The sequence below is a fragment of the Symsagittifera roscoffensis genome, chromosome 5 (genome assembly GCF_963678635.1).
Source record: "Symsagittifera roscoffensis chromosome 5, txSymRosc1.1, whole genome shotgun sequence".
Lineage (NCBI taxonomy): Eukaryota > Metazoa > Xenacoelomorpha > Acoela > Convolutidae > Symsagittifera > Symsagittifera roscoffensis.
Window position 1 is genome coordinate 2,023,457 of NC_087066.1, and position 15,916 is coordinate 2,039,372.

Consider the following 15,916-nt stretch of genomic DNA (forward strand, 5'->3'; position numbering starts at 1 on the left):
CATAGTCGAGACAACGCTCACTATTTTGTGTCCAGTCGGTCGGGAAGCATCGAGCAATTATGTGAACATTGAGAAAACCGAGGTAGTAGAAACATACTGAATTTGTATCTGATCTGTGTTTAACAAAGTCGAAGAAAGAATTCGAAACACGATAGAACGCAATTTGGTCTGGAGAGTCGAAGTCACGAATCGGGTATAAAATTTTACTTTTTCTAATGTAGTATGTGGTTTTGAAAGTCCGAAAGTGATGTACATAGACGTGTCACAATAATTAGCCAACGGAGTCGCAAAAAAATCTGAAAAAAAACCAAACTATTCGAAATTTTTGGAAGACTGAATTTTGTATTATTTTTAGCTATGAACAAATGATTCTTCTGATTACTTCTTTGCCTAAAATTACGTTCTGTTGCTTAAAAGGTACATTGAGTTTTGCTAAAACGTTTGTGTGATTTGGTTTGATGCGGCATATTTGCTCCTAAAACATGTTATAGTTGGCCAAACACCTGCGTCGTTTTCCTTTTTATGTTTAATGAAAGACAAAATGACCTGTTATAGAGTCTGTTAGTACCATTTCGATAGAATATGTCGTACAGTTTTCTTCAACATTCCTTTTTCTCGCGTATAAAAATCGGCGTTTTCTAAATGAATTTGTCTGTTTTTGCATTGATTGTAGCATTCAATGTGATTTCACTCTGGGCAAAATACGCAATCAGTGGTGATGACACGAAAACCTCAGAACGAAAGTTACACGAGAATAAAGAGCTTACCTCTCAATCACATGACTCTATCAGCTCTAATCAAGGTATGAAAAAAATTAGTTGAAAAAAAATGACTTATTTAAGAGCTGTAAAAGTTGAGAAAAAACGATTGTCTACAATTCTAATTAGTCGAGAAATGCTTGTGATACAATTCCATAGACGAAACAAAAGTGTAGAAAAAGCAGGACTAGCCTTTTTTCATTAATGGAATTGTATTTTTATCGTTTTTCCATATTTAAAATTGTGTGTCTGGCACTGTTTCTCATACAAAATTGTATTGCTAGAACTTTTTAGACAAATCGAGTTGCATGACACGATTTTTCTTATAGGTGGAAACAAAATTTTGTGTTTCTTTCTTCATTTATTCCTGTTTTGTCCTGAAACACAAAACCCAAAAGTTTTTCTCTGATGAGATAGCGAATAGCTTAAACGGCAGCAAACGCCAGATTAAATTTCGTTATAAGATACGCCAAATATGTTATATTACTGACTCTCACAAAGTGTTACAGCTAAAAAAAAATGGAATTTTTTTATATAGATATAGCTATGAGGCCTCTACTTCAATGATTTCAATTGACTGTTTTTCGGTAATCGTATGGTTCATGTTATCGGTAATCGTATGTTAGTTTCCAAAAAGCTAATTCTGACAAAGTATTCATTGTGAGTTTACATTCTTTCGTTTAAAAAAAACAGGGCCTGGAAAACGTTATGAGCAAAAAATTAAAGTTTTCGAGTTAATTTTTTTTGTCAATGTTAATGCTTGTTCAAAAACATGGTTTCACCCTTCATTCAATTTAACAAACAAAAGATTTTTTCTCCAAGATAGAACGGCCATAAATTTATTCAAAATTACTTTAAGACCGCTTGAAGTATTTCGCATTTTGATTGCACGGAAAATTGTTTGTCATTAGTTTCTTAAACGGAGATCACAAGCATTTTTTCACATGCGCCATTAATGGAATTGTGAGATGAGCTTTTTTTGTATGAAGGTCAACCCGGGTGAGTTTGAAAATACCTTTCTTAAAAATATACCTTCGTCGATCAGGGAAGGCTATCTTGCAAGATCTTGCAAGTTTCTTAAATACCAGGGTTGTCTTGCAAGATCTTGTAAAATGGATTTTATCTTCAAATATTAATTCTAATTTTTCAGCTTCTGTAGTGTAAAATGTTTCAGGTTGTAGTTATAATTTTTGTTATTTATGTCAAAATTTGGATCATAAGAGTCAATTAACTTGAGTTTTTTTTTATGCTGTGATCCTGTTATGCATTTATTTCATCTATTTTGCTCTTGTATTTATGTTAAAACAATTGAAAATGCGGAGGAACTTTACATTCGGGGGTTTTTTAGTTTTTTTATTCTTTTTTTCTGACCTTTAAAAATGAAGAAGAACTTTGTATTCGGGTTTGTTTTAGTTTTTTTCTTTTTATTTTTCACGCAAAATCAGGTGACGCAATTAGTCATCGGAGAGAGTTAAGTGAAATATCAAACTAAAGCACTTTCATTTGTGATTTGAACAACTTTTTGAAATTTCCGGAAATCTGTTCTAGTTTTGAGAAAAACCGGTTTTTATTTTTTTGTTTTTAGTCTAATTTCGAGCTAATAAAGCGAGCGATTAGGCAGACAATGGTATAATATGGGGTACTTCAGCACTAAACATTTAGTTTTGAGCAGTTGAAACTAGTTTTTGGAATTTGCAGCTACATAAGGAGAAACAAAATCTATGAAAAATTTCAGCTTTTTTGTTTTTCTTTGTTTTTGTTTTTCTGGTCAATTTTCTGAAGACAAAATGTTAATGTCTAGTTCGCCTATATTTCTTTGATTGTCAAATATGCCTAGATTATATTTTACATCGGATTTTTTTTATCACCATACCCATGAAAACTTCACTAATATGGAAAAAAGCTTTTCTTTGTGGTTTTTCAAAAGTTGTGTTCGGAACAATCTTTGCTACCTGCACAGTAACCGGCTATCCTGTTAATTTTTGTTTTCCGCTTAGAGTAAGGTACCACAATCAATCATTTGACTAGTGTGAGTAATATATATCATATTGAAGCCCTTTCACTTGCGATTCGATCTACTTTTTTGGTTTCAAACTTGTGATTTTTTGTCTCATTCGAGCGAATATAACGAGCGAGCAGTCCTATTTTTTTGGCCTGAAAGCTTGCAATAGCCTAATTTAAAACAGCAAAAACTTTAACCGAGGTAACTTTTTTTTGTGTTTTGGCGCCTTCAGGAATTAAACTTTTTAAAAGTCTAAAAAACTGCAAATCAGCTTTGAAAATATGCAATTTTTTTTTCATTTTCTAGTACATTTTCTACACTTTTTTTCAAGTTGCTTGTTCTACTAAGACTGTCGAATTAACATAGTCCCCAGTTTTTTGTTTAGATACTTTTATCAAATCACGCCGAAAAAAAAATTACAATATTTTGGAAATTTTTGTTTTTGTTTTTCAAGACTGTCGGAATATTCTGAGATACATGCGCAGTAAGCATCTATCCATGATATTTTTAAGCTTTTATTGATTTTCTAAACATTGACTAAACGTCCCACGAAAAATCGTATCTTTGAGGATCTTGCTTTAAAAAGGTTATCATTAAAGATCTTGCAAGATCTTTTGAACAGATGCGTCTAGAATATATCAAACAGAAACGACAAGATTCCGCTCTAACTTTAGTTTCAAGTACCTTTAAATTCAGACTGATTGCTTCAAATAACGTTTTGAGGTTTTTTTTTTCAAATTATTCTCTAGGAGACAAAATTCTAACTTGGGGAATGACGCCTAAAAGGGAGAAAAATGATGACGATGACGATGATGACGATGATGACAATGATGACAATGATGACGATGATGACGGTGATGACAATGATGACGATGATCACGGTGATGACGATGGTGACGATGATGACGATGATGACGATGGTGATGATGATGACGAGGACTATTCTGATTACGACTATTATGCTTTTGATTACGATTATGATGAATATATGCCAGAAGACCTCGAAAAAATTAGTAAACGTGAGAAAACAAGCTCTATAACTTCGTTTTTTTTCGCATTTTTTTCAAAACCTTAAGCAACCGTTGTAATATATCAAACAGGATATCATGTTAATGCATTCTCAGCCATTTTTGAAGTCTATAAAAAGTTCTGATGTGTGTACCAATCACTTCATTAAAGTGGATAGTCAGTCAGAATTACAAGTATGAAGTAATGAATGTAGTGAATACTCTTATATAGGTCTGGCTTATTTTGTTTTCGTTTTTTTTTTTCAGGAAAAATCTTAAAATTTGTTCACGCTCACTTTTGATTTTTCGCGGTTTGACTTGTCATTTCTTTTTAAGCTTAGTGTATTTCTTGTTGAAAAAAATTCCATTAACAATTGTGAAGGTCACGAAAAACGTGATACTTAATTTTTGAAAATGGAAAATAATTGTCAGATTTCCCAGCAAGTTGAAAATTTAACCTACTGATCCAGTTTTCTCAAATTGGTTCAATTCAAAAAAAGCTTTCATTATAAATTGTTCTATAACTTCAAAGAGCTTTTAGGCCATCTAATTTTCCATTCGAAATTGATAAGTTGAAGATATTTTGAAAAAAAAACAAGCCGTTTTTTTTCAGTGACATTTTACTTCGTTTGGTTCTTATTGGTTGAGTTTGGTACCAGTCATTCGTCTGACTGAATCAGCAGAACACGGATCCACAAAACGATCATTGACCCCTCCCAACTTTCAAGAAAGGGAGAAGGCAAATGTTAAGTAGGGTTAGTTAGTCGTATTTTCGACCAATCGAAATTTCAAAAAGAATGCTCTTGTGCTAATTTAAAACGCGTGGCACTTCTTTAGTTGATACCAAAAGGAGAGGGCGATTGTTCTGTTTATCTTAGAACACTCTACTATTGGATTGAAAACAGTTGATTACCTTTACAATATTGCATATTAATTTTTTTATTGCGATTGGGCGGCGTGAATTTTACCTACAGCGAACGTGTTGTCACATTGGAACCTGATCTAAACTATATTTTATGATTGGATAAATTAAATGTTTTACCAATGTAAAGTATTTAATATTAACCAATCATGATCCATCTAACTAACAACCCACTTATTTGTAAGTGCTGAAGTTACTTGTAATTTCAGCACCAGAGAGATTTGAATTTAACTTAGAAATTAGTTGGACTCTCCCGAGCACTTCAGCAGCCGCAATAAACCAGTATACCCTAGATCTATTGAGCCTAGCAGAGACTAGTTAAACAACCTGAGACTAGATAGTATAAGAGTAAGATTAGGATCGGTATTAGACTAAGAAGTTGCACGAATCTATCCGGCCGAAAATAAGATAGCGTGACGAGCAGACGGTGTACCCTATCCGAAATTACTCTATGAGTTATACACCCCAGACATAACTCATCTGGTGCGACCATAAGTCTCGAACAAGACCTTACTAGATTAGAATTAACCAAAAATAGATTAGAAATTAGACAAAAACATTTACAAAATGTTATACGACAATAATTTAATTGAAATGTCTCTCCGACTCAATAGATCAGAGCCAATATTCCGAACCATAATAGAACTACCCGGAATTGGAAGAAGACATCGAACCAAAGACGACATACGACAAAGTAGAAACTTGCCGTATAGTTATATGATAGTTCGGCAAAAGCCAGAACAAACTTTTATATTTCGAATACTACTTGCAATGAATTTAGATTTCCATTTGCAAACATAAAACCTTGAAGTTAATCTTCAAAATCATTTCAGGCGCTAAACAAAATTAATATTATACAATAACGATTGATAAAAAGATCTAAGATCGTTTTCCTAAAACTCTGCAGTATTATACAAAACATGTTTGAAAAAGATTTATTGAAAAAAAAAAATAAAAATTAGTAGCATGACAATAAATGGTTAGTAATTATAAATCATCCTGTTGTTCCAGCTTCATCACCTAAAACATAACAGCAATCATAAACCCACTAATATCATCAAAACACTAAATCTTTCCTTTACACACATCTAAAATTTTATTAAAACTTAAAGTCACTTAATTTTAAAACCAGATCATCAAGGCTTATCCTTGGATCTTAAATCATTTTCTACTTAATAAAATTTCAAATTTGATCATCAAGGCTTATCCTTGGATCAAACAGAACAACTTTGTTCTCCCCCACCCATTTAATTAGTGTCTAACGACCTCAAACGTCGATTCACTACCCAACCCTTTCTAAAGACCCAAAACTAATAGAAATTTTTACACAAAACTAATCATTCAAATTAGGATAAACAGTGAAGAACTTCGGTTATTCATCCTTCACTTGACCCCCCCTCTTACCAGACCCAGGATAAATCTTAGACTTAGTAAGTTTAAAATAGTATCTAACGAACTACTCGCGTTCTAATTATACCTGAACCTTGTGGATCGATTTACTATTCTCCAACCCTTGAACACAATCACTACCCCTAAGTAAGATTAAGTAAGTTAACACCTTAACTTATACTAGCCACGAGAAAGTAAAAATCATTCTTCGGAATCGATATACTTTTCTCTCCAACCCTGAACAAATAGACCCAGGTTAAGCTAACCAAAAAATCGTAAGAACTAACAGTTTAGGAAAATAGAAATCATTTAACAACCTTTTGCATCAGTCATCCTAAACCTTATGTCATTTAAAAACCTAGGAAATAAACAAACAATCATTTTACACAATTGTGAAATAGATAACAAAAAATACGACCTTGTAATCACACCTCATACACAAACAGTTGGATACATTCGCACAAAACGACAGACACTAAAGAGGAAAATAATAACTAAACAGAGACAAATAACACGAAAAAGATTTTCAAAAAATCGAAACGCATTTTCAGAATCAGAAACCAACAATTTAGACGAACTTTACAAACTAAAAGAATCAATAGATAAAAATTACCCACTCCACGATCAATTATATTTTTCTGACTCAGAAACAACTTCAAATTCATCACAAAGAGGAAAAAGAAGAATAAAAAAGCAGTACAAACACAAACCAGTACATCTATACAATTGGAATCAACCAATTCGACATATTAATAATTACATATTAACAGTCATCGAACGAAAAAATGAGTTCAACACACACCCCAGGTGACGAAACTCCAGATGATGATGAAATCTTTCCTTTTATAGTAGATGCAGATACTGATAGAGGACAACACATATTTTGACAAAATTTACTCGTAAATTTATTTGAACCCGGAATCAGTCCATGTAAAACAGAGTTCCCCGATGTAAAAATCAAAAGACAAATCATAGATCACTATCTAAAAGATATATGCAACATAACACAACAGTATGGAATCTACTCTATAGAATTCACTTCCCCAAACCATAATAATAGAACATATACTATTCAAACAGACGATCTTGATTTAGAATTTTCAAAAGTTTTTTCAGAATATATAAAAAGCATCCAATACCATAACTCACAAAGAGCAAACTCCATTTTCACCAATGAAGTTTTCGCAATAATATATAGTTATATTTCGATATTAGAAAATGAACTCCCATTAACAAATGTCTCACCGACAGAAACATCTAAACATTTAAGAGTACGACATGAAATCACACTACTCTCTAGTTATTTAAACATCATTAAAGAAAATTTCACGAAAGACGACGTTTCACAACATACAAAACACGATCTACAAAAAATTTTAGCATGGTTCATAATAGATTATTTCACACACAATATTGATTTAATTGCACAAGCAAGAAAAAATTTTAGACCCCAAAATTCGAACGATGATACCGCTATCACAGAACAATCAGATTATGTTTGGGACCCCGAATGGTCTCATCCCGCATTTATAAGCTTTCCACAATCAATCTCAAGTCAAGCAATAGGTACAATATCTTACATAAGAGATTATGTAAGAGTAATACCATTAACAATTGATGCAACACCATTAAACTATAATACATTTTTACCCGATACACAAAATAATAGTTTAAACTCTACAGTCATACACAACGAAAACCTCAATGGAACTAGGAATCTTACTCAACAAGATATCCAGACACCATCACACTTCATAAATGAAGAAATTGTACACACAACAACTACACAACAAAGTATTTCACCAATACGTCCAAATTTAACGACACCAAGAAATACAAATCCTTCACAAACACAGGTAACCTTACAATCAACCGTTAAACCTTCGGTTGCCCCTAAATATTCACATACGGATTACCAAACATACAGACCCATGACAATACCATCGAAAACACGCAAAACATTCAATAGAAACAACTTTGCAGACCATAATTATAATTATACACATCCATCAAAAACAAATTATCAACCACAAAGGAATTTTAATCAATATACAAAACCTCGAAACTGGGATAACCCAACGGCCCAATATAATTCCAAAAATTTTCAACCAAATCCTCCACAGGATCGCAGTGAAAATTACCCATTTTTTCAACAAAATAGAAATAAAAAACAAACATCTTATCAAATGGATTATTTATCCTCAGATGATGATTTCTTACAACCAGATATATTTGCACCAAATACTCAAGAATATCGTAGACAAGGAATACAGAAAACACGTACAAATCATAGAAATTTTTCTCCACAACCAATAGATGCACAACATCAACAACCAATTCACCAACAAAATCTAATTAATACACAATCTTTTCAACCAATTCAACAACAAAATCCAATGACTGCACACTCGTATCAACCATCACAAATGCAAAATGAAATACCACTCCCATATTATCTCCAACAACATGAAATAACAAGAAACCAACTGTCAAATTTTTCTCAAATGCCAAATGCAGCAGAATCATTACAAATGACAATGAATCCATACCTTATGGGTGGATCATCGATAACATCAAATAAACCTTTAATGGTCTTCACAGGAACAGACCCTGAATACTCTGTAGAAGATTATTTAAATGCAGTAACAGCAAATTTGATTTTAAATATAGGACCTGAACCAATTAACACGCCACTACATCAAAACTGGATACATCGACGCACAGCGTTGATACAAACAACCTTAGATGGCGCAGCCCAAAAATGGTTTTCAGTACTACCTCTAGAAATAAAATCAAACTGGAAAAGATTTACACAAGAATTTTCAAAAATGTTTGACTCCGAAAGAAACAAACAACAACAAAGAGTTTTATGTAATGAAATTCGTAGATTACCAAACGAAACCATCAAGCAAATAGCAGTACGAATCGAAACACTAGTTCGAAAAGCATACTCACTAAATACACATGACTATAAAAACACAAAGATGACAGAAATCTTAATGATGACCTTAACACCACAATTAAGGAAAATAGCAATAAAAAAGAGAGCATCCCATCCTTCTTCAATTCGAGAACCCGATTTAGATTTTCGAAAATTAGTAGACAAATTAGAACAAGCAGAAATCACGATGAAACTAGAAGAAACGGAAAATCTGAAATTACAATACGTTAACAAAATTGAAACGACTCCCACTAATATTAATAATATACAGGAATCAGAAACAGACCTCGTTGAAAAAATCACTGAAATACTTAATATTTACGAAAAGAACCCGAACTTTAAAGGCAAACCATCTTTCAAAAAATGGTGTAATTATTGCCGACGATACGGACACAGTATTTCCGAATGTAGACAAAAACAGCAAGATAGTCAAAATAAACCTCAAAAATACAAAGAACCAAATAAATCATTCTATCAATACATGAAAAAAGATCAAAATCTACCAAACAAAAATGTATACAGCAACAACAGTTCAGGAAAACCACTTCCGAACAATACCAGTTATACAAGAAATCAATCCCCATATAACTCAAGTTATAGAGGAAGATCACCAGAACGAAGAAACACGTATAATTCATCACAAAATCACTACAATAGACCAAATAGTAGAAATAACTACTCCAGATCAAATTCAAATACACAACGATTTGTTTCTAGATCTAATTCCCAATCAAGAAATAACTACTATCCAAACAACCAATCACGAAATTCATCATACAATAGGAATAGAAACTACTCCTATAATCGAAATAGAAGTTATTCAAACAACCGAGACCAGAATTATCCAAACAATCGATCAAGGAATAACTCATATAATAGATCGAACTATAACAGACCAAACAATAATTACCAAAGCAGATCGCGAAATAATTCACAAAATCGACACCCAAGTTATAATAATCGTTATAGAAATTATTCCCAATCACCACATAGGAATAATAATAACTATAATAATTCTAATAATCGTCACAGAAGCAGTACACCTAAACATCAAAGACAAATCAATCAAGTACAAGCTAACCCAGAAACAACATCAGACCCTCCAGGTATTGATGACACAGTAACTGATACGTTACAACTCAATCAAATAAACTGTACATCATCAGATTCAGAAAGTGATACTGAAAACACTCTTGCTATCAATATGATAAAAGTCGAAAATGACTATGAATCTGTCATATATGAACAACCCTTTCCATCACATATATATGAAAATCAATCAGAATTTCTTCAAAATAATTACACTACACCCATAAATTCCACACCAACAACGCAAGAAACAAATGCAAAAAATACTACAGAACAACCCAATCAAAATGTCAAAACAAAATGCTTGAATACAAACCACATCTACCAGAATATACAAAAAGAACAACCCAAAGAAAAAATTTGGACAATACCATTTCTCTTAGAAAGCCCAAGAAACAAAGAATTTCAACCACCAGACCTTGAAATAGATTTTTTAATTGATTCAGGAGCAGAATCAAACATAATAAACATTCCCACATGGAATGAAATAAAAACTTTACATCCGAAGCTAACACCTCTTGAAACCTCCAGTAAGCTAGCAACAGCACAAGGATCAACATTGATAAACTACGGAAAAATCCAATTATTTCTCCTCCCTACCAGAACAATGGAGCAAAGCAAAATTCTAAACAAGCCATTTAAACAAATATTCCATATCACTGATATTAAATATAATATCATTGGAATACCATTTATTTCGAAGTATATACCAACAATTAACATCCTAAATAGTAAAATATTAATCAAAGATAAATATACAAAAACAAAAGAAACATCCTTAACATTTTTTCAAAGATTAAATAAACAACCACCATTCTTTTCAAAATTCTACCCGATATTTAACCAACAAAGAAAACACCTGAAACCACTATCAGGAAACATCTATAATTTTTCAATCAAACAAGTTCACCAATATGATAAAGAACAAAACAAACAAAAATTTTATATGTCAGATTTTGAATTCAAACCTATTCATAAATTTTTCAAAATCACAATCTCTTCAATAAAATATTTGAAAAATTCGAATTCAGATATTATTTCCTTACATGTTTATAACAACACACCTTACCAAGTAACATTACCTTTAGGACTTTTAGGATATTGTGAAACTAACGCCACAATATCACCAATACACGAAAAAGCCTATCGCGTAAATAATATACTCCAATTAATAGATATTTGCCAATCTACAATTCTTAATGAAGAATTATCTATAAATAATATAATAAGTAACGAAAATAGAAATACGGATTATTTCACAAAAACTCCATATTTCAAACCTACATTCAACATCAGTAACTACACAGAGAACCAACAGAAATTTTTAACAATGTTTAATTTCCAACATTCACAAATAACACAAGACGAATTTGAAAAGTTAGCCAAACAGCTAATTAAATATTCATCAGTCTATGCAACATCAAAATTCGATGTTGGCAAAATCAGTTCATCACTACATCTCCCATTAAAACTAGACGCAGTTTTCAAAAAACAGAGAGCAAGTAAAGTACCAATTCACTTACATGATAAAGTAAACAGATTACTCGATATTTTAGAACAGTACAATATTATATCACCAGTTAATAAAGAAGAACAACCAAAAGGCAACACATTCATCAACCCCGTTATCATTCTAGCTAAAGGAGAATCATTAAAAATCGTTCTCGACGCTAGATACCTCAATTCACTCATAGATGAATCAAAATGTAATTGGCCCATTGAACCAATACAAGTTATTTTAACAAAAATAAATGGCAAATACTTCACAACCGCCGATATGAATAGTGCATACAATCAAATGCCACTAGATGAACAATCACGACGTTTAACACAATTTGTTATCGGAAACCAACAATATGAATTCAACCGCTTATTCTATGGAATATCCATAGGACCAGCAGCATTTTCAGCTTTTATGAGCAAAATTTTTAGACCACTAATACTCAAGAAAAACGCAATCACCTATCTAGACGATGTTTTTATGCAATCAAAAACAAAAGACGAAATGTTCAATGTTTTAGAAAAATATCACCAAATACTTCAGAACGAAAATCTGAAGGCCGCCCCCGATAAATCGCACTTCTTTTTGACAAGAGTTAAATTCTTAGGACATAACATAGAAAGAAAAACAATAACTCCACTGAAATCACGCATTGACGCTATTCAAAAACTTCAACCACCAACAAATAAAAAGAAAATCCAAGAATTCCTTGGAATGTTAAACTTTTTAAGTAAATATGTTTATAAAATGCAATTATATCTACGACCATTTTATAACATCCTTAGACAACAAAATAACTTTGAATGGAATACAGAACATCAAGCACGATTCGAAGAAATAAAGAAACTTTTAACTGAACAAATTTCAAATACAATTCCAGACCCTGATCAACCATTTTATGCAATGTGCGATGCTTCGAACTTTGGTATCGGCGCAGCATTATTACAATCACATAATGGTACAAACAAAATGAACCTTATATCAGCAAACTCCCGATTATTCACTCAAGCAGAGCTACGACTCTCAACCCTAATGAGAGAATGTACAGCCATAATCTATACACTTACAGAATATGAATTTCTGATACTTGGATCAAAACATCCCACAGTTTTATTCACAGACCACAAACCAATCATTTTTCTTTTCACACAAAAATCTAACCCAAACCACCGAGTTTACAGATTTCAATTAATTCTAATGAAGTTTCCAAACTTACATATAGTTTGGACTGCAGGAAAAAATCTTGCATTACCAGACACCTTAAGTAGAAATACACCACCTGAATTACTTACACGAAAAACAACAGTTGAAATACCCAAAAATATAAAATTCTACCTTGCAGAAAACGAAACATCACCTCGATTAGAATGCAAATATGCAGTAAAAACTGATATTGAACAATCACAAATAAATAATTTACAACATTTCCCACTTTATTTAGATTGTCAAAATAATCATTATGAAGTTGACCTACTTGGAACATCAACTTTTAAACCAATCCCATACTCTCAATGGATAAAAAATAACACCCAACAAAAACGAACAAAACAACACCTACCTAAAAAAGACCATTTTCCACTAATTGAAAAAGAAAATTTAACTGATAAAATAAATTTATCAGGACCACAAACAAATGATTCAAAATACACAATAAATCAAGTTTTTGACCTTCACGACCCACTTGATACAATACCCTTATCTAAATTAGAAATCGAAAACATTTTTCTCCCCCCAACAGATACGATTACAATTTCAACACTGAAACAATATCAAAATCTTGACCCGATAATTCGACAACTGAAATCATGGCACAAATATAAAACTAAACCTATCAAAGCAGATTCAACCATTCTAGGAAACAAAACACTCCTCCGATACTTTCGCAAATTTAACAACACAACAATTAACGAAAACACAGACCTTCTAGAATACAAATTAAATGAATCTACGGTTCCCTGTCTCCCTATAAGTATGATTCTTATAGCTTTTAATATTTCACATACACAAAATATTAAAGGACACTCTGGATCAGAAAAAACATATTCAAATTTTATACAAAATTTTTACTTCCCAAATGCACCGATTTGGATAAAAGTACTATGCAATGATTGTATAGTATGTCAACTGAATAAACCTTACCCAAATCAAAAACAAATAGCACAAAAACAAGATTTTAAAGGACAAAGTTTGTACTTTAATCACCGTATCTCATTTGATACTAAAGGCCCAATTTCACCCTCATCAGAAGGAAACTCCTACATTATGGTAATTGTTGACGCATTTACACATTATGTAGCACTTAACCCAGTACCACATTGTAACGCTTATTACGCTTACACAACACTCTATGAACACTGGATAGCAAAATTCGGACTACCAGAAATTTTAGTTACAGACAACGGCACAGAATTCATAAATAATGAAATTATCACACTATGTCATTTATATAACATTAAACACAAACCACGTACATCTCATGCACCTTGGACAAACGGTTTAGTCGAAGGTATGAACCGCTCACTACAAGAATATCTTAGATGTATCATCAACGGAAATGATACAAAATATACCGAATGGTCAGCAGATGTAAAATTATTTCCCTTAGCATATAATTCACAAATCACGACAACTTTAGGAATGTCACCATATGAAATGGTTTTCAACCAAAAGCCACGCAAACCAATAATGTTTACAGCAAATTCCCATAAAAACGCACAAGGTTATTGTCAACCAACTAAAGACTCAATTTGTTATAACCTACCTTTACATACACACGATGAAGATCATTTTCATCACCCACAAATTCTTAAATTAGCCTCCGGTACACACACCGAATGGATTTTAAATAGAGATAAGAAACACAATGAAATTTACCAAAAAATAACGAAAAAGTTATTACAAAGACAAAACATAAATGAACAAATCAATTCACGTTTTACACCAGCTTCCGATTTAAAAATTGGAACATTTGTTTTAATACCTAATTTTAATACTCAAAAAGGAATTTCTAAAAAATTACAACCCCTCCGAAAAGGACCCTACCAAATAATTGCAAAACCCACTGATGTCACATATAAAATTACCGACTCAAACAAAAAAGAAATCGTTCAACATCGAAACAACCTATTACCTTATTACCCAAAAGAATACGCACTCCGCGAATTAACTCAATTATATTCTTTCACAGGATTAAAAATCATTCAAAACGAACCACATCTGAAAAACACAGAACAAAATGATAACCCCACCGAAAATCAAAACACAAAACCAACCGCCACCAAAAACAATACACAAAACCATAAAGAATCTCCAAAACTAAGAAAAAATAGAAAAATGACAGAACAAATAATACCCCAAGAAGAAATAGACAAATCAGAACATAGAAAAACAACAAGACTCCAAAATCAACCACGTAAAAACTACAAAATGTTCATCCCCCAATCTAAAATATTAAAGAAAGTAGAATTTAAAAAGTAATTTTAAGATTTTATACTTCACAATCTTGAAACCTCCGTAACATTTTTCATTTCAATTTTTCAAAATAACATGCTCACAAGTACGCAATAATTCTAGTTCAAAATAGACCAATAGGATTCATCCAATCCGCCACCTTCTCTAACTCAAACTAAGAATCAATTAGACGAATAATCTAGAACTCCAGGCACATCTCTAACTATAACTTTACAACCTCCAGGTCAAAAATAAGCAAACCACTCCAACTTGACAGCTAAAATAAATATCACCATAATACCGTACCCCTCCCTTATCTAATAACCCAAAGATCAACAATATTTCCCCAACTCAGACCACGAATACCCCCAAAACAAATTTGATAACTTAGCCTAAAGTAACAAAATGAAGATTTTAATTAGCCTAAAGTATAAAAATCTCACCATACCCCGGATCATTTGACAAACAAAAATAAAGAAAAAGACGACCTCCCAGTCACCATGAAAATTGCCCCCAACAATTTTTTACAAAACTCAACCCACTTGTCAAAAAACTAATAAATAATTCGACCACACTAGAAAATCGCCTCAAACAGCAAAAAATATTCGACCAAGAGATCATTTCTTAAATGCTTTTCTCTCAAACAGTCGCTCAAATACTTATAAATTTTAAACATTTTTTTTCAATACTTGAAGCTTTTATAATATTTCTTTTTGATCTACTTGAATCTTTTCTAATAATCTTAATCATTTTTTGTAACATTTTTTTAATTTTCTACACAATACTCGAACTATTCCTCCAACTTTCCAAAACCCTTGAATATATCCACAGGTACGATTTTAACAACTTGTCTAAAT

General features: G+C 32.1%; 1 protein-coding gene across 1 annotated transcript in view; it reads left to right on the forward strand.

Moving 5' to 3' along the window:
- The first annotated feature begins 549 nt into the window (after positions 1 to 549).
- The window catches only part of LOC134845950 (uncharacterized), a 65,029-nt gene continuing 49,662 nt past the window's right edge, over positions 550 to 15,916 (forward strand). The window contains exons 1-2 of the mRNA XM_063863086.1: positions 550 to 802; positions 3,510 to 3,779. Of these exons, the coding sequence (XP_063719156.1) occupies positions 643 to 802; positions 3,510 to 3,779 (430 nt within the window). The 5' untranslated portion in view covers positions 550 to 642. The remainder of the gene's footprint in view (positions 803 to 3,509; positions 3,780 to 15,916) is intronic.